The sequence below is a fragment of the Monodelphis domestica genome, chromosome 5 (assembly GCF_027887165.1).
Source record: "Monodelphis domestica isolate mMonDom1 chromosome 5, mMonDom1.pri, whole genome shotgun sequence".
In the NCBI taxonomy this organism is placed as follows: domain Eukaryota; kingdom Metazoa; phylum Chordata; class Mammalia; order Didelphimorphia; family Didelphidae; genus Monodelphis; species Monodelphis domestica.
Genome location: NC_077231.1, coordinates 260,504,978 through 260,527,555, shown reverse-complemented (window position 1 = coordinate 260,527,555; position 22,578 = coordinate 260,504,978). Strand labels below are relative to the sequence as shown.

General features: G+C 37.7%; 1 protein-coding gene and 1 long non-coding RNA gene across 3 annotated transcripts in view; both read right to left on the bottom strand.

Moving 5' to 3' along the window:
• Positions 1-346: 346 nt before the first annotated feature.
• Positions 347-4,500, bottom strand: LOC103097587 (uncharacterized). Its single transcript, XR_008912421.1, has 2 exons — positions 3,894-4,500; positions 347-3,066 (listed from the first exon to the last, which is right to left on the bottom strand). It is a non-coding gene; the product is annotated as an uncharacterized LOC103097587 (long non-coding RNA).
• Positions 4,501-18,774: 14,274 nt separating this feature from the next.
• The window catches only part of PRTFDC1 (phosphoribosyl transferase domain containing 1), a 104,043-nt gene continuing 100,239 nt past the window's right edge, over positions 18,775-22,578 (bottom strand). For both annotated transcript variants that reach the window (XM_007504863.3, XM_056800091.1), the window contains exons 8-9: positions 21,025-21,101; positions 18,775-20,138 (exon numbers count right to left, since the gene is read on the bottom strand). In XM_007504863.3, coding sequence (XP_007504925.1) covers positions 20,091-20,138; positions 21,025-21,101 — 125 coding nt within the window. In that variant the 3' untranslated portion in view covers positions 18,775-20,090. The remainder of the gene's footprint in view (positions 20,139-21,024; positions 21,102-22,578) is intronic.

Below are 22,578 nucleotides of genomic sequence, written 5' to 3'. Positions count from 1 at the left end.
ATTAGTTTCAACTACAAGATGGAAGGGCCCTATGGTCCTTAAGGTACAGCAAAGAAGCCTATGGTGATGTACCTTTCTTAGTGTCATTTTTTACAGTTAATAACATTTCTTTTTTTTTTAACTCTTACCTTCCATCTTAAAATCAATACTGTGTATTGGTTCCAAGGTAAAGGCTAGGCAATGGTGGTTAAGTGATTTACCCAGGGTCACACAGCTAGGAAGTATCTGAGGTCAGATTTGAATCCAGGACCTCCTGTCTCTAGACCTGGCTCTCTAGCCACTGAGCCACCCAGCTGCCCCATATCACATCTCTTTCTGATGTTGGACCATTTGACTGTGCAAGGACTTTTGTGACAAGAATTTATTTTCCAGGTCTTTAGAAGTTTGGCTATTGAGAAGGCAGAGTAAATTGCAGAAGCAGTCACCAGGTCAGATCTCCTCCCAGGCTGATGATTGTAGTTGGTGTTGGTGGTGGCCAGTGAGTCCCTTCTCTTCTGTGATGTCCACAGAGCCTTGAATGGAAGCAGAGCTGGTGTCTTAGAGACATTGCTATTCCTGAAGAATCATGGATTCGGTGTCATGCATGGGTTATCGCCATCAAAGTCTCAATGGTTGAGATGATCTTGGTGGTTTGACTTGCTTGGCACGAGACATCCTGTCTTTCTCTCTGCTTCAGTCAGGCTGACTTGGCTGCTTTGTGGTGCCAGTTGATGGACGTGACTGATCTGTTTTCTTTTTCTTTTTTTTTTAAAAACCCTTACCTTCCGTCTTGGAGTCAATACTGTGTATTGGCTCCAAGGCAGAAGAGTGGTAAGGGCTAGGCAATGGGGGTCAAGTGACTTGCCCAGGGTGAAACAGCTAGGAAGTGACTGAGGCCGGATTTGAACCTAGGACCTCCCGTCTCTAGGCCTGGTTCTCAATCCACTGAGCTACCCAGCTGCCCCCAACTGATCTGTTTTCTAAAGAATATGTGAGAGTTTGGTATGGCTTATTCCAAATAAAATGCAACTACCCACTTGGACTGCTTTCTTGGAGAACTTAAGCAATGGTCAACCTTGGCTTCTGGTGTGCAAAGTCATTCTGTTTCAGGAAGGAGATGGAAAGGACATAAGTAACATTTTAGTGATGATAAACGATTTCACCCAGTATTCACAGGCTGACCCAAACAGGAACCAGTTTCCACAGTAACCAAAGAATTCTGGGGGATGTATTTCTCTTTAAATGGTGGAATCCATTGTCATCAAGCCATGACAAGAAGAATCAAGGAGCTTAAGTAAGAGCAGACATTTAGAGGACACCATAAAGTTCATACTTTTTTTTAGATTACTACTGGTATTCTTTTCTATTTTTTTCTTTCAGATAAAGAACCTGGGACTTAGAAAGTGTGATTTACTTATAGACAACTAGCCAATCCCAGGTGTCGCAAAAAATCTTAGTATGCTTTTAAACTTAAAGTACTTGTCTAGGTTTCTGTTAACATGGTAAGAAATCAGTATCTCTACATGAATGAAATGAAAGGCATACTACTTCAAATTGGAGTGGAGGCTTAAACCATGAGGGGCAGATTTACAGGTGTTTTTAGGGATCGTGTTTGACCTGGATCTGTTATTTTATCAGCATCTTGATTCCTAGCATGGAACCTGCCTCTGTCAGTGTAAATTACCAATTTAAAATAATAACTAGGATATATATATATATGTGTATATATAATGTATATAGCTCTATAAAGATTTGCAAAGCACTCTACAAATGTCCTATCATTTGATGCTCACAATAAGCCTTGGAGGAATATGCTATTATGATTCCTATTCTATAGGGGAAGTAAAATTTCCTTTTTACACAAGGAAACTGAGACAGAAAGAGGTGAAATGGTTTGCTTAGGTCACACAGCTAGTAAGTGTCTAAAGAAAAATTGCACCCAGGTCTTCTGGAATCCTGGCCCTATTGTGCTACCCAACTACCCTACCTTATCTGTAATGTTGTCTTAGAGAGATATCTGAGGCACCGAGAGAGGGACTGACTTGCCCACAGTTACTCTGACAATATGTAATTCTATATCAGAGGCAAAACTTAAATACAAGTCCTCCTAGGTCCAGGTTGGTCTCTGTCCTCTTCCCTAGACAATATTTCTATTCCCTCCCATCATATCCCCTTGCCACCATGTCTGTAAGGAAATAATACTGCCTGGCATATGAATGACATTTTGTAGGAGGAACTTGTGCCATTTAGACAGAGCCTCTGAGTTTTCTGATGCCAGGATGAAGCATCCCAGAAGAGTCATGTTAGAGGAATAAAGGGTGAAGTCACTTTATAATCAGATAGAAGGACATGATTTTTCAAAATTTGCTTCAGGAAATGAAAGCCTTGATTTAAGAAAACAAGCAGGATGTTGGGAAATTTTGGTTTGGGGAATTAATAAAGCCCAAGGGCACCCAGGGGCCTTCCTGCCTCTCAACTTCACACATACTCCCTCACAATCAGGAAGAAATTCAGCTGCTCTCATCTGGGTTGCCTTTCCAGCAGGTTGGGAAATGACTAAATCAACCAGCTTCTTAAATGTTGCCTGTGGGTGCTTCTGAAAGCAGAGCTTTTAGTCACTTTTCCTCAGCTCTCAACACCCACGGAGCAAAGCTGGGCCCCAAATGCATCAGCTGGGCATGACAAAAGGAAGAGACTCAGGAGACAAACCAGCAAAAGGAAAATATATTTGTGATTAGAATTGCACAAACATCTCCATTCTTCCCATGCTGTTTTCTCTTACAGCAAAAAAACAACATTTGTCTCTCACTTCCTAAAAACATTCCTCTAGCTAAGTGCAAGTCAGTCACATTGCTGAATAGTTTAAATAAATATTATACATAATTTATTTTCTCATTCCCAAGCCATAGTTCCCATGGTTTGCCAAACTGAATCCAAGAGCTTCTAGGGTCTTGTCAGGGTTCTGCATTCAGTAGGATTGATGAACATTTTTATTTGGTGCTGACAAGGAATAAATGCGTATGTAATATTTTAGCATGTCTGAGACAAACAGCAGGTTGCCATAGATTCTCTCCATGACTGGAAATTCTAAAACAAAACAAATACCATAAATTAAAAACTCTTCCAATCAAATCAACAGTCTTTAAATTAAGGCAGTATGTTACTCGGAGATGAACAACAACAATTTAATATCTTACTGTGAAGTTGGCTTGCCAATATTTGGAAAAAAAGTGCATTGATGTATAAAAAAATACTCATTGTTGCCTTTGCTTTCATAGCAGTCATCTCCCTGTAACACTACAGTGCTCCATCTGTCCAACATCACATCCTTCTTCGTAACAAAGAAAAAAACGTTTTCTTTATTTATTTTAAAAACATTTTTCTATTTTCCACGAGTCATTTTCTTTCCCTCCCCTCTTCCCTCCCCTCTCCCAGAGCTGACCAGCAATTCTATTGGGTTGTACAAATGCTATCATTTGATACCGAAAAGAAAAAAACCAACAACTTTTCAGCAAAATCAAGGCAAGATGCAGCAAAAGACTGTATCTGGCAACATCTGTCATCCTTGGTATCTATAGCATCCACCTCTCTACCAAACAGAAGCAAATATCTTTCCTTACCAATTTCCCCAAGTCATCAAAGTCTATGGAGTCTCCCTAGCAATATGTGCATATGTACACACTTGTTTTATCTTCAAAAGCAAATCACTTCATTTTCCCCCTTAAAATTTTTTTGGGGGGAGGGATTCTGAATGCCAGGAATCTGTCTAATAAAATATTCCAGTTCAGTAACATTCCCCTATAATAAGAGCTGAAAGAAGTGGTGATAAGATTGCTAGAGAGAGGACAGATCCCTAGGTTTTCAGGTGGACTTTTTATAAACAGGCAAAACTCAAGTCTGATCATGTCACTCACCAAACTCCAATGCTTCCCTCTTCCCTCTAGGAGCAAAATAATCTCTTCTATTTGGCATATAAAGCTTTTCACCACCTAATCTCAACCTTTCCAGACTTATTCTATGTGACCACCCTTCACGAACCCAACATTCAGCCCAAGTGGTCTTCTTAATGCTCCTCATGTAAGATTTGCCCTTTCTGTGCCTTTGAAATGGCAGTCTATGATGCCTACAATGCATTCCCTTCTCGCTTTCAGCTCTTAGAAGCCCCAGATTCCTTCAAAACTTGGCTCAAGCACTGACTCCTACATAAAATCTTTCCTTGTCTTTCCCCCATCTGCTGGTGCCTCAAAAATATCATGTGTTGATTCTATATCTCTTTATCTCTCTCTGCCATCTCAATCTCTATTCCATCTATATTTGTGTCTGTCTCTAGCTCTATATTTATGTTTCTCTGGAAGCAGGTAGAAGGCTCATGGATAGAGTGCTGGGTCCGGGTGTCAAAAAGAATTGCATTCAAATCTGAATTGGTTGTGTGACCCTGAGCAAGTTGCTTAACCTCTGTTTGCCTTAATCTATTGGAGAAGGAAATGGTAAACCATTACAGTTTCTTTGCCAAGAAAAAACCTACCAAAAAGAGATCAAGAGTCAGGCATGGCCAAATGACTGGACATCCATCTCTATATCTCTCTAGACATCATTTAATTCTTATCATCTATCTATATCTATAGTGTTTATAGATTTCTATCTCTATTTCGTCACTTTATCTCTAGCTATACATCTCTATTAAATACACACACACATATACACACACATATCTAAATCTCTATCTTGTCCAAACTTATGAACAGGCATCAGAAAGAATATAGACTCCTTGAGGGCACAGGCTTTTTTGCTCTTTTTTTTTTAAACACTAACTTAGAATCAATACTCTGTATTGATTCCAAGACAGAAGAGCAGTAAGGGCTAGATCATGGGGGTTAAGTGACTTGCCCAGGATCCATCCACAGCTAGGCGGTATCTGAGGTCAAGTTTGAACCCAGGACCTCCCGTCTCTAGACTTGGCTCTCATCCACTGAGCCACCCAGCTGCCCCTCACTCTTTCACTCTTGTCTGAATATCCCCAGCACCTACCACAGTCCCTGGCACATAGTAGACATCTAATAAATATGCTTTTTCATTGATTAATTGACTGACTGAAGCAGAGCAGACAGCACAGTTCCATATAAAGCTAATGACAAACCTAACTGGGTCTAACTTAACCATATCTAATTCAATTAGATAAGCACACACAAAGCTCCAACTATGTGCCAGGCACTGTTCCCAGTGATAGCAATATTCAAATAAAAGTTAAAAAGTCCCTGCCCTCATAGACCTTATCTACATCGTACTAAATTGCATTTTGGATGTCAATGTTGTCTTATCCTTAAACTGAAAATTAAATTAAGTGTTCTGTGTATCTGGACTCAATTAAAGTCTTTGGGGCTGCCAAGTTTGATTACAATATGGTTTTTTACTCTCAACATATCTTATCCAGAGAAATAAAAAAGCAAGCAGATGCAGGGTAAGTGACTTGGAATAGCTTCATCCTTTTCTGCCTGAAGAAATAATAGTCCCAAATCACAGGAATCTGATCTGATTTAAATGGATGTAATTTCAGTTGCAGAACATGTCCTCTTTCTAATTTTTTTTGTTTTCAAATTTAAATTTTAATGTAAGAAAAGATATTAAAGCAGAAACATTCAGAAACCTAGGGGCATGTTTTAAGAAGCTTTAACAGTGTGAATATCATGCATATTTTATGCTGTCTGAAGAGCTGTGAGTCAGAGGATGTGAGAAACATCTGTGAAGAAAAAATGCTGCATGTCTAGAGAGATATTTTGCAATATCTGATCCTTATCTCCTTTTCAGTGATTTATCAGAGGCCACTGAGTTTCTGTGGATTTTGTAATGTATAACCATCACAGATAAATGTAGCTATACATGCAAGGCGGCACCAGGATGAAGGTACAATGGAGAGTACGTTAGACTTTGGCATCAGAACACTTGGGTTCAAGTCTCAGATTTGCAACTTTTTTATCTGTCTGATCTTGGGCAAATCACTTAATTCATTGAGGTCTAAGGTTTCTCATTTTTAAAATGAAGGGGACCAGATCTTCCAGTGCTAAATTAGTAGTCCTATTTGTTCTTTTTCTCTGTTAATAGACTCACAAATACTCATAATAAGATATTATAAACAAATTTAACACTAGAATTTAGAAACTGATCACTGATAAAGTAAAATTAGCCAAATTAAAATTTAGAGATTGATTACAGATCATGTCCTTTTTAAAAAAAATAATCAAATAGTGGACCAAATTCCCATATGTGTACATCTTTAGGCTGGAGAATGCCAGTTAGAGTGTATGAGAAAGCAACTCTGAGAAAAATGGAATTTGGCCAAATGCAGAAACATGTTGTCCAGAGAGATTACCAATTGTAAAGAACATCCTCTCTCCTTATATAAGCTACCAGATGTTGTTGGACTTATTGGGTTGGGGGGAGGGGAAGGAGAAACCAAGCTTATGAGTCATAGGGTGCAACCACAGTTGAAAAAGTTTATTGGATCTTTTAATTAAAGCATGTTGTGGTATGTGAAATAAACAATGTTATAAATGAGGAGCTGTGGATCTGTTCAAAACAAAAATGGAATTTTACGTATTTCAAACAACACTTCCAGCCATAAACCATAATGACCCTCCAAAATGGGTATCCTTTGACTAGACAGTTGGTTAGAGGATGTACACCTTGTGAGGAGGAAAATAAAAACTGCACGAGGGTCAATTCAGCTAAGAAAGTGATTCAATCAAACAATTCAATAAAAAAAAAACATATTTGTTAAGTACCTACTATGTACCAGGCACAGTGCTATGTGAAGAGTGAATCAAACTTTGTCTATCAATCAGCAAATTTTAAATTAATCAACCAAAAAATTAAAAACATAGAAGAGAAATGTTCTTTGCTTTCAAGGAGTTGACACTCTATCAGAAGAGATGACTTGTACACATTAATGAACAAAGTATTCATTAAGCTCCTACTGTGTGTCAGGAATTATACCAGAAACTAGAGACCAAGAAGACAAAGATTAAACAGCCATTAGGAGCATTTTAGCTTTTTCATACTAGTATTTATCCAAACCTAAATATGGCCATTTCTCTTTCTCCATGTATAGTTATTTGAGGGAACAAGTCATTAGTGTGTATAATTTTAACCCATAGAGAAATACCTGGTATTGGGCATATTGAAGCAAAGCATATAGGAAGAAAATTATTGAATTATTGGATAATAGAGTTGGATCTTTGGGAGGTCATTCACTTGACCCCATTCCCACCATCAGGCAAGGTCAAATATCAAGGAACTGTATCTTTTAAAAAAATATCTATGAATGTTTACATATAGTAATTGTATACATATATAATTTAACAAATATATAGTATTTATTTTTGTTGTTGTTTGGTTGTTTCAATTATGCCTGACTCTTTGTGACCCCATTTGGGCTTTTCTTGGCATAGATACTGAAGTGTTTTGCCATTTCCTTTTCTAGCTCATTTTATAGATGAGGAAACTGAGGCAAACAGAGGTAAATGGCTTGCCCAGGGTCACATAGTTAGTAAATGTCTGAGGCCAGTTTTGGGCTCATGAAGATGAGTGTTCCTGACTCCAGACCTAATTATATACTATATTATACTATATTTATTTGAATATGTAGTATATAATGTATACTATAGTATATAATATACAAAATAACATTATATATAAAATATGGAATACACATATACATATATATATGCTATATAATTACATGTGTGAAAAATATACATATCCACTGATTCAGTATCTAATGATTCAAATACCAGAGAAAAAGGAGAAAAGAAAAAAATTGGAAAATTTGGACAATTCCAGAAAAAATTTTAAAATGGTTCATAAGTTCTAAACTACTAGCCAAGAGAATACAGACCAGGTTGGGGGGTTATTACCTTGGAGTGCATGAACTTGTCTTCTACATAATTCTGATAACTAGATTTCAACATAACTGATTTCTTATGTAATCCTACATTATTTATTTTATGCATTTAAAACATCAATCTTGCAGGGATCTAAAAAACACTATCCACAAGCAGAGGATAAACTGCGGGAGTAAAAACAACGAGGAAAAGCAACTGCTTGACTGCAGGGGTGGAGGGATATGGCTGAGGAGAGACTAAATGAACACTCTAATGCAAATACCAACAACATGGAAATGGGTTCGAAACAAGAACACATGTGATACCCAGTGGAATCGCGTGTTGGCTATGGGAGAGGGAGAGGTGGGGGGGGGGGGAGGAAAAGAAAATGATCTTTGTTTCCAGTGAATCATGTTTGGAAATGATCAAATTAAAAAAAAAAAACATCAATCTGAGAGGGGGTCCATAGCTTTACCAGACTGCCAAAGGGACTCATGATGTAGAAAAAGGTTAAGGACCCCTATATAAAACACTATGTTAAGTGCCAGGGATAAAAAGAAAGGCAAAAAAAAAGTCCCTATTCTTATGAAGTTTACATTTAAATGGAAGAGGAAACATATATCTATATATACATATATATTACATATATATGCACACTCACACCCTGAGAGGAAGAGAGTATGTGTATGTGTGTGTGAGAGAGAGAAAGGAGAGAGGGAGAGAGAGAGAAAGAGGCAGAGAGACAGAGAGGGAGAGAGACAGTGAGAGGGAAAGAGAGAAAATGAGAGAGAGAGAAGACAGAGACAGAGAGAGGAGATAGACAGAGACAGAGACAGAGACAGAGACAGAGACAGAAACAGAAGAGAGAAAGAGAGACAGAGAAGGAAAGACAGGGAGAGAAGGAGGAAGGAAGGGAAGGAAGGAGGGAGAAAAGGAGAGAGGGAGAGAAAAAAGTTGTTTCTCTATATCCACTGATTTAATATCTACTGATTCAATTACCAGAGAAAAAGGAAAAAAGAAAAAAAATTGGAAAATTTGGAAAATTCCAGAAAAAAAATTAAAAATGGTTCATAAGTTCCAAACTACTAGCCAAGAGAGTACAGGCTATATAACATGGTGAAGTCTACCAGGCCAGTACATGACTCATTTCCCTTTGTTCCCATACTACTAGGCTCCAATTTGTATCTGTCTCTTGTTTTATCTGATGGCATTTGTTGTAGCATTATCACAGTGCCTTTAAAAAAAAAAAAACCCTCAGTGGGGCAGCTAGGTAGCCCAGTGGATAGATTGTCAGGCCTGAAGTTGGGAAGTCATGGATTCAAATCTGACCTCAGAAACTTCCTAGCAATGTGATCTTGGGCAAGTCACTCAACCACAATTGCCTAGCCCTCACTGCCCTATCTTAGAATTGAAACAAAACAGAAGGTAAGGGTGTTTTTTTTTTTAAGTTCTTATTTATTCTAATAATGGCCCCAAAGCACAAGAGAGGTGGTGCTGATAGTTCAGCTGTGCCCCAGTATCCACTGATTCAGTTACCCATAGTTAAGAGCAGGTGTTTGCTTATATTCATGGATTCGGTCACCCATGATGGTCTTAGAATGGAACCCCCTTGAAATACAAGTCCCTACCATATAGATCAAACCCAATTACACACAAGACAATTATAGAGTAGAATGGAAGGTAATCTTAGAAGTAAAAGCATTCATAGCTTTAAGGACCAGGAAATGCCTCCTTGAAAAGGTGTCATTTAAATGAATCTTGAACAAAGTCAAGGATTCTAAGAAGTGAGAGTGTTCCACACTTGACACATAACCAGGACAAATGCATGGAGGAGGGAGAGGCAGTGAGTAGGGCAATATGCGGAGACCCCTACTGGACTGTAACAAGGAGTCAGAAGAACTGGGAAGTACTTAAAATGTCAAAGAAGTTTATATTTAATTCTCCTTTGATGTTTTAAGATAATATGAAATATTTATAAAATGCTTTTCGAACCTTAAAAGTGCTATATAAGGGCTGGCTATCATCATCATTATATAATAATATTATCATCATCACCATCGTTATAAAATTAGTATATAACACATAAATATATAATAAAAAAAACAAATTTAATAACAATACATTAAATTCCAGAAGGCAGTTGGTGATGGAACTTAGGGAAGAGATTAGCAACTTCATAGAAATCATTTGATGTTTCGGTGTTTGTTTTCTCATCTGCAAAATTAAAACATTGGAATAGATAATACCAGCTTTTCCCCACTCTTAATCTATGTATAATGCTATGAAAAACAATGGATCCAAGTTGCATCACAGCATAAGCTGCCTACATCATTTTGGGAATTTAGAGGAAGAGAATCACCCTTCTGGAGAACAATTAATTGTATGCTTCAGCAAGCTTTTTTTTCACCTGCCTTCCATTTTCTCTTTTCTAATGGAGACAAGTGCTTTGTAAACCCTAAAATGGGCAACTATGTGGCACAATGGATAGAGCCCTGGGCCCAGAGTCAGAAAGATTCATTTTCCTGAGTCCAAATCAAGACTTAGACCCTTACTAGCTATGTGACCCTGAGCAAGCCATTTATCCCTGTTAGCCTATTTGCCTCAGTTTCCTCAGAAAAGGAAATGGCAAAACACTGTTTTATTTTAAAAGTCACGAAAAGTCAGACATCATTGAAATAACTAAACAAAAAACCTTGAAATACTACATAAATATTAGTCATTATTACTTCACAAATGACCTGCTATTGAGCAAGACTGACAGTTATTTTTCGGTCACCCTTGAATAGAAGAAGCTTAATCTCCATTCAGTACTTGTTCTTTTCCCCTAAGCTATCCTGGATTTGTCCTAAATCAACTTAGTTAAGTTTATTGCTCCAATGTTCAAAAAGCAATGTCATATTTCTTGGAAATACTTTTCTAATTTTTAAAATGGTCATTGTGACATTTTGTGTTTTCCTTTAAGATGCTACTCATTCTTCCTTATCCCCAACTAGCCCCCTTTCATTCAGATTATTCATGAAATATTTACAATATATCTTATGGATAGTTTTTATTCTTTATCACGTACATTTTCCAATGTATCCTGCCCTTTTCCCTTCCCAGAGGACCATCCTTTTTAAGAAAGAATTTTTTAAAAAAAGAAAAAATTTCAGGAAAACTAGCCAACACATTGAAACACTTGGCATATATGCAGCACTCCATACCCATGGTCTTCTACTTTTGCAAAGAATAAGGGTGGGGGGGAAGGATTACCTTCTCATAGCTTTTCTTCATAGCAAACAAATGAGTTGTTTTTCTTTTGTTCTTTCTACTTATAGTGTTATTGTCATTAGGCATGTTATCTCTTTCGCAGAGATCTCTCCCCTTTCCTTTTTCTGTCTCTTTACCTCTCCCTCTTTCTCTGTCTCTGTATTGTTTTCTTGATTCTACTTACTTAATTTTACATCAATTCAAATAAGTTCCCCAATATTAATCATATTTGTTGTTTCATCACAGTAATGTATCACAAAGAATTTATCTGTACCAACTGATGGGCATTGAATTTGCTTTGAGGGTTTGGTTACTACAAAAAATGATGTTTTATATATATATATATATATATATATATATATATTTTAGTGCATAGAAGGTCTTTTTTTAAAAAATCGACTTCTCTAAAGTATAGGCCAACAGTGCAATCTCTGGGTCAAAGGGTACGAATATTTTAATTACCTTAGCATCATTCTAAATTACTTTCTAACCATTCATAAAACATTACATAATGTAGCATCCAGAATACAAAATTTCAAACTACCATTTGTCACATTCCTGGCCCCGTGTATTGTCAAGGAGCTGACGCATGCCAGTATTACTAATATAGTCATCGGGGCTGATACAGTGGAGATGAATAATCTTTTCCTGGGAAAAGAGGAGTATTGTCTGAATGGGAGCTAAGCGAGAGTAAAACAAAGGCCATGATAAAGCTGGGAATCCTGGTTCTCTGGAAGTCAAAGTCCAAGAGGCTGAAATCAACAAGAAACTCTGAGGAAGAGTGGAAAATTGAGTCAATGAGGTATAACATGGGATGAAAAAAAAAATCAAGATGAATGGAGCTGGCTTATTCAGCCTGTCTCCCCAAAGCTTTGTTTTTTCATGGCAGGTGCATGGATCACCTGTCCCTGCCCTGTGCTGATTCATGGGTTAGTGTAGGCAAAGGCCAAATGTGCAATATTTCCTTCTGACTCCGCCTTGTTGATAAGGCTGTCATTGCCCCCTTCACCTATTTTCCTGACTTATTGTGTTTGATTTTAGATATCTTCTATTTTCTTCTATTTTCTCAGTCTTTTGATCTTGTTTTGATATTTTTTTGTTATCTCATGAAGTTATTACTTTCCTTTTGGACTTTTTTTTCTGACTATGGAATGAATATGGGCTGATATGACCATTTTTTCCCAGTGGCTTGAATGAAGGTTTTCCATGTTCTAGGTTAGGTGGAGGCTGCTTGTGTGCTGGTCTGGTCCAGTCAGGATTTTGATGAATCTACCTGGGCTTGAATTGCCCAAGTGATGGTCTGGTCATCTCTCCTGTCATGATTCTAGTTTGTTGTGCCTTCCACCTTTCTATGGCTTGGGTCCATTTAGAGTCTTTGGAGGAATCTGGCCATCTTCGTATGTAGTCCTTGGCTTGATGGTGTCAACATGGAATCTAGAAACCCCAAACTTGTAGTCTAGTAAGATATGATGAACCCCAAGTTTTAGGACTAGTTGGAGACCCCAAAGCTTGTACTTGTTCCCTGTTCCCGTGAGAATCTACCCTGAAGGGAATCTTAGGCTAGCAGTTTCAAACTGAATAATGGACACTAAGGTAAATCCACTTGAGGTGGAGGCTAAGCCCAAGCCAAGTGACTCTTCTTACCTTAGAAGCTTCTCCTATTGTACCACATCAGATTCCATATCGACAACGGAGAAGCTTATAGTATTTTCTCTAAAAATTTTCATTTTCATTTTCATTGTATCTTCTGGTGATTTTTTGTTCTCTTGGGAGTGCTATGATGGAATCCTAAGTACATCGAGCTCCTACCATACTACAATTATCAGTTAGAAATCAGGTTGATCAGTTTATTTAAGGGAACACAAATAGTGAGTGACTTATTTAGAAGTCATGGTACTAAGTGCTACAGATAGGCAGTACACTGGATAGAGTCAAAGTATCTGAGGTAAATCTTTGCATGTGAATCTGGGTAAATCATTCAACCCCTAATTGCCTCAGTTTCCTCATCAATAAAATAGGCATAACAATTAACATCCACTTTACAGAGCTTTTGTGAGAATCAGATGAAATAACTAGGTCAAGTGCTTTGCAAATTTAAAATGCTTTATAAAGGCTAGTTATTGCAAAAAAAAAAAAGAGTAAATCCTCAAAGATGGGCAGGATTTTAATGAGTAGATTCAAAGGTGAGTGTAGAGAAATCATTCCAAGATTGTGTGTGTGTGTGTGTGTGTGTGTGTGTGTGTGTGTGTGTGTGTTTAGGGGGTTCACTATGAAAAAAGAAAGCTTGGAGTATATCTAGATTGTGCAGAATGGTAGGGTTTATGGATTTAGAGATAAGTTGGGGCTATATGGCAAACTGAAAGGATGTCTTTGGGAGAGTGCTACAGGGCTCTGTCCTTGGTCCTGTTGCCAAAGAATTTATCAATGATTTGGAAGAATTATTGACCAAATTTACAGATGACACAAAACTGGGAAAGAGCTGTGTCAACAAGGGTTAACAATTTGATTAAAAAGACAGTGAGAATGATTAATCAAATCTCATCGGCTAAAGTATAAGGATATATAAATGCCTTAGATTTATGAAACTCAACTGTACAAATATAGGATGGGAGAAGATAGAAGCAGGAAAAGGACCTAAAGGCAAGATCACTTAAGCTGCATTAATAAAAACAGAAAAAGGGAGATGATACCTCTCCTTTGCCCATGTCAAATTACATTTAGAATACTAGATTCAAATCTGTACCTCATATTTTGGAAGGATATTGTTAAATTAGAATAACATTCAGCAGAATGATGAGGGAACTCAAAACAATACCACCCATGCATTAGATGAACACACTGGGCATGCTTACCTTGGAAAAGAGAAAGTTTATTGGGGACATAATAGCTGTCTACACATATTTGAAGGGCTGTCATACCAAAGAAGTTATAGCATTGTTCTCTTTGGTGCCAAAGGACAGACCTAGAAACAGCTGGGGATAGTTAGAGGGACAGCTATTTGCCTAAAGCTATCCAACAGGGAATGGCTTACCTACTCCAGGAGATAGTGAGCTCCCCGTTTCCAGAGTTCTTCAAACAAAGGCTGTGCCAATACTTGCCAGGGATGTAGTCAGGTATTCTTATCCAGTTATGGGCAGACTAGGTGACTGATAGTCTCTTCTAACTTTAAGATTCTTACCTAAAGATCTAGATTTAATTCTTTTCTTTAAAAAAATTGTCACTATTATTAGCTTCTTAGCTTTGGACAACTCAGTTTGGTACTTGAATTTTTCCATCTGAAAAATAAGCTTATATCTGAATCTTCTAATTCACATCAGTAGAGTGTTTTGAACAAACTAGTTTGCTTCACCGCTAAAATAGTATATAAGTAGTTAAACAGGCATTGCATACTTTCTATATTATCATCACTTCATAATCAGCTCATTAATGAGACAAGTGCTGAAACTTATTATAAAGCAGTGATTATATACCAACCACACACTATTCTTTATGACCCCAGGGTTCAAAAGCATTCTGTGATATTCAGGTAATTAAGATGAAAAACAAATCTCATTTTTGCCAATATTACCCAGATAACTGAGGGAAGAGTACAGCTTAGTTTAAAGCTTTTGGATTGGCTACATTCCTGGGACATTTCTAGAAAGTAGGGCAGGAACACTTCCTAGGATGGTGGACTATGAAGGCTTTCGGGCTCTCTGCCCCCTTTCCTATAGAAACGTACAAACTATCTCACGGGTAAGCAGGTAAGTGCACCTGGTTGATTCGGGCAGAGTTCATCCACTTACAGACACGTTTTCAGTGTTTTAGAGCCAAGAATTCCTGCCTTACAGGCAAGGCTATATTGCATCAGTCAGACTTTGACTATATATAATTCTGTGTCAGGGAACAACATGTAGCCTCTCCTATCATATGATATAAATCAGTAGTTGATGGTTTGGATAAATCACCTGGAAGAACACTTTTATTGTTGCTGTTACTGAGTCATTTCAGTCATGCCCCATTTGGGATTTCCTTTTTTATAATTTTTTTATTGTTATGCAAAACACACTTTCAAATTGGTCATTGATGTAAGAGCACACTCACACATAATCAAAACCATTTAGGATTTTCTTGGCAAATATACTGGAGTGGTTTGCATTTTCCTTCTCTACTTCATTTGACAGATGAGGAAACTGAGGCAAACAGTGGGATGCTAGTTTCTGAAGCAGATTTGAACTCAGGTCTTCCTGGTCTGATGCTTTATCCACTGTGCCACTTAGTTGTCCCCAATGTTTCCAGTTCTTTCAGTTTAGGGATGAAGAAACTGAGCTATGAATTACTTTCACAAGGTGACATAAGCCAGAAGTTAGCAGAGCCAGAATTCTGTTCCAAGCCTTCAGACCCCAAATCTAATATGTTCACACTAAACCGCCTATGGAAGAATAAGCTGTATTATAATATGATTTGCTAATTTTAATAATCCTCAAGTTAATACTGATAGAAACTACTCAATGTAACACTCAATGTTGCATTGACATTGTTACGATTATTATCAAAACTCAAAATAAATTTGTGGAAGTGAATTGAAAAACCATACCAGATGTAGATCAAATCATGTAGCTTTTGCTGTTTGGGGATGACATAGTGGATGGAGAGCTGACTGTAGAGCCAGAAAGATCTGGGATCAAGTTCTGCCTCTCATCTATATTGGCTGGGTGACCCCAGGAAAGCCACTGAACTTCTCTCAGTGTTTCTAGACCAGTGGTGTCCAATTCAAAAAGAAATGGCAGGCATTACACCATCCATATTGACCCATAGGGGAAATATATTGACTCAGAAAACCACATATTAATATTATTTGTTTTATTGTGGAATGATAGATGGTACAGTGAATAGGGCTTGGGGCCTGGAGCCAGGAGGACTTGAGTTCTAATCTAGCCTTAGATGCATACTAGTTATGTGATCTTGGGCAAATCACTTAACCTACTGGAGAAGGATATCAAAGCACTTCAATATCATTTGATTTTCAAAGTTTTTTATTCTAACAAATTTTGGGAGTGTTTTTTTTTTTGTGGGAAGGTTCATATCTGTGAATTAATTAAAGAAATATAAAACATTAATTAAATTAACATGCACTAGAAGTAGCCAAGTGGTTCAATGAATAGAGCCCTGGGGCTGGAGTCAGGAAGATCTGAGTTCAAACCCAGCCTTAGATACTCATTAGTTGTGTGATTCTGAGCAAGTCACCTAATCTCTGATTGCCTTAATCCTCTGGAAAAGGAAATGGTAAACCATTCTAGTATCTTTGCCAATAAAATTCCATATGTGGTCATGAAGAGCAAGATACAACTGAACCACATGTGCCAAGCCCTGGGGATAAAAATATAATGGAGCAAGCCAATCTTTGCTCTAAAGAACTTGGAGAGAATTGGAAAAAGATGAGTCTACCTCTATGGAGGCTTGGTTTGGACATTGCCAAGAAGCAACATGGAGACCTGGAACTGGGTATAGCAAAATGAAAACTCACCCAGAGCTCAGGTTCCAGGGGAAGATTTCCATTTTCTTAGGGCTGTGGAATGTAGTTACTAGAGGGCAGAGATGATAGCCCAGTACAGTCATATTATTAAAGCTTGTTAAGGGGCCTATAAACTTTTCAGCAGCTGTGTCACTTCTAGTTTTTAGATAGCTGCTTGAAAGCACCAAGAAATTAAGTGATTTACTCCATACTTGTCAAAAATAAGCCTGCAACTCAGATCTTTCTGACTTTAGTCTGGTTCTGGAGTCAGGAAGAAAGACCTGGGTTCAAATCTAGCACCAAACACTTATTGTGGAATACTGGGCGGGTCCCTTAATCCTGTTTGCCTCAGTTTCCTCATTTGTAAAAATTAGCTGAAGAAGGAAATGGTAAACTACTCTAGTAAATGTCTGAGCCTTTTTAAAAAGGTTTTTCTTTCTTTGGGGGGGGTAAATATATTTTATTTTACCAATTATGTATAATAACAATTTTCCACATAGGTTTTCTAAAGTTAAATGATCCAAATTATCTCCCTCCCTTTGCTCCCCTTTCCCAGAGATGGTTAGCTATTTGATCTGGATTTATCCATCTATTATCATGCAAAACCCATTACCATATTGTTTCTTTTTGTAAGAGAATATTCATATAAAACCAAAATCCCCAAATAAAAACACAAATAAACTAAAGTGAAAAATTGCATGCTTTGATCTGCATTCTGACTCCAATGGTTCTTTTTTCTGGAGATGGATAACATTCTTGGTATAAGTCCCTCACAATCATCCCAGATCATTGAATTGCTAAAAATAGCTAAGTTAATCATTCCACAACATTGTCTTTACCGTGTATAATGATCTCCTGTTTCTGCTTCTTTCATTCCACATCAGTTCATGTAGGTCTTTCCAGCTCTTTCTTAAAGCATCCTGTTCATCATTTCTTACAGCACAGTGGTGTTCCATCACCATCGGATACCACAATTGGTTCTGCCATTCCCCAATTAATGGACACCCCCTCAATTTCCAATTCTTGGCCACCACTGAAAGAGCTGCTAGAAATATTTGTATACAAGTAGGTCCTTTGCTTTTTTTGGGGGGGGGGATCTCTTTGGAAGTCTTTCTGACTCCAGGTTCAGCATTCCATCCACCATCCATGCCACCTAGCTGCTTATCAGGACTTTGCCACACTTTTGATGGAGATAAGAAAAAAATGGCAAAATGCCTGAATTTGTATGAATATAATATATGTACATATATATGTGTGTGTATATATATATATATATACCTCCTTCACTTTCTGCCCACATTCACAACTACAAGCAAAATATTCAACATGTTCATTTTGTAAAACTGATTCAAACTTTTAAATTCTAATCAATTTACAGATCTTTCAATGCTATTAATATTGATTAATATAAAAGCACTTCATAAAATAAGGTCTTTATAATACATACTTTATGGATATGTCCATGAATAAATGCAATAACCAAAAGGAAATGTGTGCCTGTGTCCTCTTGTGGCAGCTGATGAAGAGGCATCATTATAGATAATTATACTTATTCTATTTGTTTTGACACAGCTGTCCTATTTTACATTGACCACTGATATTCCATGAAATTGGCCAAATGAGCTCGGTAAGCATCAAACCATAATTAGGACACGAATATTTCTAGAGCACAGGCCTGGGAGGAATTCCCACTGCTGGTTTCCCCTCCTGGGATGGTTGGGTGTGGTTTGTTTTTTTCTGAGACTGGAACAGGGATACACAGGAAAAAAAAATCTTCTTTTATAACCTAAATTCCATGTTTTTATAAACAAACTTAAGCAGGGGAGAGGCCTAGGAAGGAGGAGAATGAATTCTGTAATAATCTTTTGCTTAGGTTATTAGATATATTGGAACTTACCTAGGTTGAAAAAAAAAGAAAATAAAGCCACTTAGCTGGGTGAAATATATGCTGAATAAAATGCTGGAATATATTTAGGTCACTGGCCCAAACACAGATTTTTTTTAACAAGGCTAGAAGTGGATATGTGTTTGTATGAGCTGATGAATATACCTACATATATATATATATTTATACAAAATATAATATGTATTTTTATAAAATATATAACTATATATGAGTATATAAATATATAAAAGCAATAACACAGAAGCAGGAAAAAATCATAAACACTTAGGAAATGTGACAAGTTTTCTTAATCTTTATTAGTTTAAAAGAAGTCAGAGCTGAACAATAATATGCCCCATACGGTTCTAAACAAAGCGAAGGCTACTGAGTTATTTATGTTGAGACAGCTTCTTTCAGGAAGTGAAGGAGAACAGGGGAAGATCTATTGGCACTCCAAAGTTTATTTCCCATTAAACTCCCTTGTAAATTAGGAAAAGATCTTATAAAAATGGCAGAAGTGGTGAAGTCAGCTTGCTTGGGAGGTGTGTGGGGGGGAAGGATCCCCTGATCTAGCAAGAGGATTTCTTTTATTCAGACTGAGCTCGTGCATTCACATTTATGACAATGTTGGAGGGGGGAGGAGCAGGGAAGGCTCGTCTTCAGGCATAAAGGAGAGGAAAATTGAAACTAGCATTGGAATAATTTCAACATAAGCACAGACTTCTACTTGATTAGCTCCAAGGGTGGAAATATACATGTGAAAGGAGCTGTCCTTTCTACTCCAGATCTGGCTACTTGCTCATTTACCACTCAAAATCAAGGGAAACAGCTTAGAAATGAAAGCCTCACTGGCATTGTGCTTTTTTCTAATTAAAATTCAGTGGATTAAACACAGTTGAGTACGTCCGTGCAGACAGGACATGCCACTGTCACGTCTTGGAAGTTCAATTCCAGAGTGCCATGCAAAGGCTCATTTCATAGCATCATTAAGATTCAGAGTACCCTGAGGTTCTGAAAGATTTTGACAAAGCGGATGACAATGGCCTCCAGAAATGGGCAAACACATAAATATATATTAAACTATCTTTCCTCCCTCTTTCCTTCTGGGCTCAGGAATTGTGTGCATCCCAGTTGTGTGGGCTCAGATCTCAAGGAAAACAATTCATCTCTCAGTTTGTGACCGGAAAAAAACCCAAAAAACCTAAGAAATTGTTCAGCAAGAAAATAATAATTGAGTAACTAGCAGGTTAGGGTGGGGAATTCTAGAGAAAACATTGAGTCCAAAGGACTATCTGAGCCAGTAAGGTGTAATATGGGAACATGAAGAGAAGAAGTGAGTCACCAGGTGGAGTGTTTGACTTGGAACAAATCAAGTAAAAAGCATGCCTTGTGTTTCATGATGAAGACATGCTACTCAACTGTTATGATCTCTGAAAAGAATGATTTCAGATGAAACCACTTTTTAATATCCTGATTCATAGGGATGTCTGTAGAGCTGACTGTCTCACACACACAGACACAGACACACACAGGCTTTTTAATTGTAGTCAAAGATATAGGGAGTTCAGGAAAATTGCAGATTTTCACGTGGTGAGAATGTACTTCTTTAGACTCGATATTTTGCTTTGCCTTGTTCACTGATCACACATATATGCTGAAATAATAGGATTTTAAGATGAATTAGGTACACAGTAAATAGAGAAGCACAGCTAAATTTCTTCCATAAATAAGACTCTGCAAACTTATAATCAGTATTTATAATTTAAAAATATATGCAAAATCATTTGCTAAATGTCTGATGTTCTCCACTCTTCCAGCTCTGATTTCAAGACAGTCTTGGACTCTAATGATTTTGAGTACAGTATGAATTCTTGTCCAACCCTTTTCATTTGGGTGGCATGAGCCTTAGGGATAGGAGGGGAATCTCATGTTATTCCCACCACTGACAGAAGGTCAAGAAACTTAGTTATTAGGATAAATCAAAGGGTAGACTATATGACTAGAAGGAAAAGAGATAATGCACCAATTCCTATGTTAGCTTTAGGCACCTATTTGTCCAGTTGTCAAATGAATAGAAAAATGACTTGCAAATAACCTGCATTCCTGGTATTATTTTTTCTAGACTTATTAAAAATATATGTATGGGGGCAGCTGGGTAGCTCAGTGGATTGAGAGCCAGTCCTAGAGATGGGGGGTCCTAGGTTCAAATCTGGCCTGAGCCACTTCCCAGCTGTGTGACCCTGGGCAAGTCATTTGACCCCCATTGCCTAGCCCTTACTACTCTTCTGCCTTGGAGCCAATACACAGTATTGACTCCAAGACGGAAGGTAAGAGTTTTTAAAAAGTATATATATATATATATATATGTATATATATTCAATCATTCACGTATTTATCCATCCATCCATTTATTCATTTGTTTGCTTATTTATTCATTCATTCATTTACTTATTTATACACACATATATTTCTGATAAATGGAACTGAACCTAAAATTTTCAGTAGGTTAGGAAATAAGCTAGGAGCAATGAAAGACTTACATTGAGATCTCTGAAGTATTCATTGTAATCCAAGGCATAGCCCACCACAAATAAATCTGGAATCTCAAATCCAGTATCTTTGTAGGAAAAAAAAAAGATAGATAAGTGTAAGTCTATTAGCTAAGAGAACTTTGTGAATTCATTCTGTGTCCATTTATTCCTTTGGCCAGAAGCAAGCTAGAGAAGTGAAAAGAATACACAGGTTTGGATGCAGTTCAATAAGGGTTTAGGTGAGGTGGTATATTTTGTGAGCAAAATCATTTTGAAGAATGGCTCTGAATGAAAAGAACCGAGAAAGAACCAGGTGCCCTGGTGCATAACAAGCCGAATGTGAGTTTTCTCATGTGATGCTATGAAAAAAGCAAGCACAGTCACATTAAATAAAATCATTGAAAGCATTCTGAAAGCTCTGATGGGCTCTAGGGACAGCAGCCATTATTCCTAGACTACTGCATTCATCTAGAAAAAGCTGGAACTTGGGAACTGTGAGGCAATCCTCCTGTTGTACTTGGGCATTCAGAGGATGGCTACCCAGGAGAGGAAAGGGTTGGAAGATGCCTCTGATGAAGTAAGGTCAAAGGAAATGGGAGGATTCAACCTGGAGGAGAGAATTCTGAGCATGGGGTCCATAAGGGTCTGCGAGTAGGCAAGAGGTAAATACCACATAGTGCTTTCTCTCTCTAGAAGGCAGAACAAAAGGAAACTAGCTTCAACTGCAGCATGAGAGATTTAGATTAAGGAAAAGAAGAATTTCCTGCCAGGGAAGGTTATTGGACACCAGGTTGGGTCACTCCAATTTGGGTTGTGGAATCTCCTTCTGGGAAGGTCTCATTTCCACCATCTTGCCTGAAAGAAGAATGAATTCCCAAAGTCTTCTCCATTCCCACTGACCCTAAGTAAGCCCAGGAGGAGTATGTAAGGACAACCATTAATGATCTTACTGACACACAGATCTAAACATGCCAATCCAGGGCTTGAAACCTTCTGAGGGCTCAAAATTGGGTGGTTGAGGTGGTGAATGCCCGGTATGCTGGGCTTAGGAGTCAGAAAGACCTCAGTTCAAATCTTGGCTCAGACCCTCCATATTTGTGTAACTCTGGATTTTTCACTTTATTTCTAAGTCTGTTTCCTCAAATATAAAATGGTCATAATAGTGTTTAAAGTGCAATATAAATGCTAGCTATTAAATGGTCTACCAAAACAAAGGCCAGCAAATCCCTGGCCCAGCATTCAAGACCATCCACCTTAAGGTGCCAGGCTATTAATTTATCCATGCTTTTCACCTTGCATCCTATTTGTAAGTAAAATAAGACTTTTCATCATTTCATAAGCATTTTGAACTTGCCAGCCTTCAAGCCTTTGCTTACACTACTCCAGCCACATGGAAAGCCCTCATCCCCCCAACTCAATCTGCTGATATTCCATCCACCCTTCAATGCTCTTCTCAAATGCCATTTCTTCCAGAGAACCTTTACTACTGATCCACTATCTCCCTTATATCCATCTGGACATATTCAGTTCTCTCATATTCATTTGTTTGCCAGCTTTCTTATA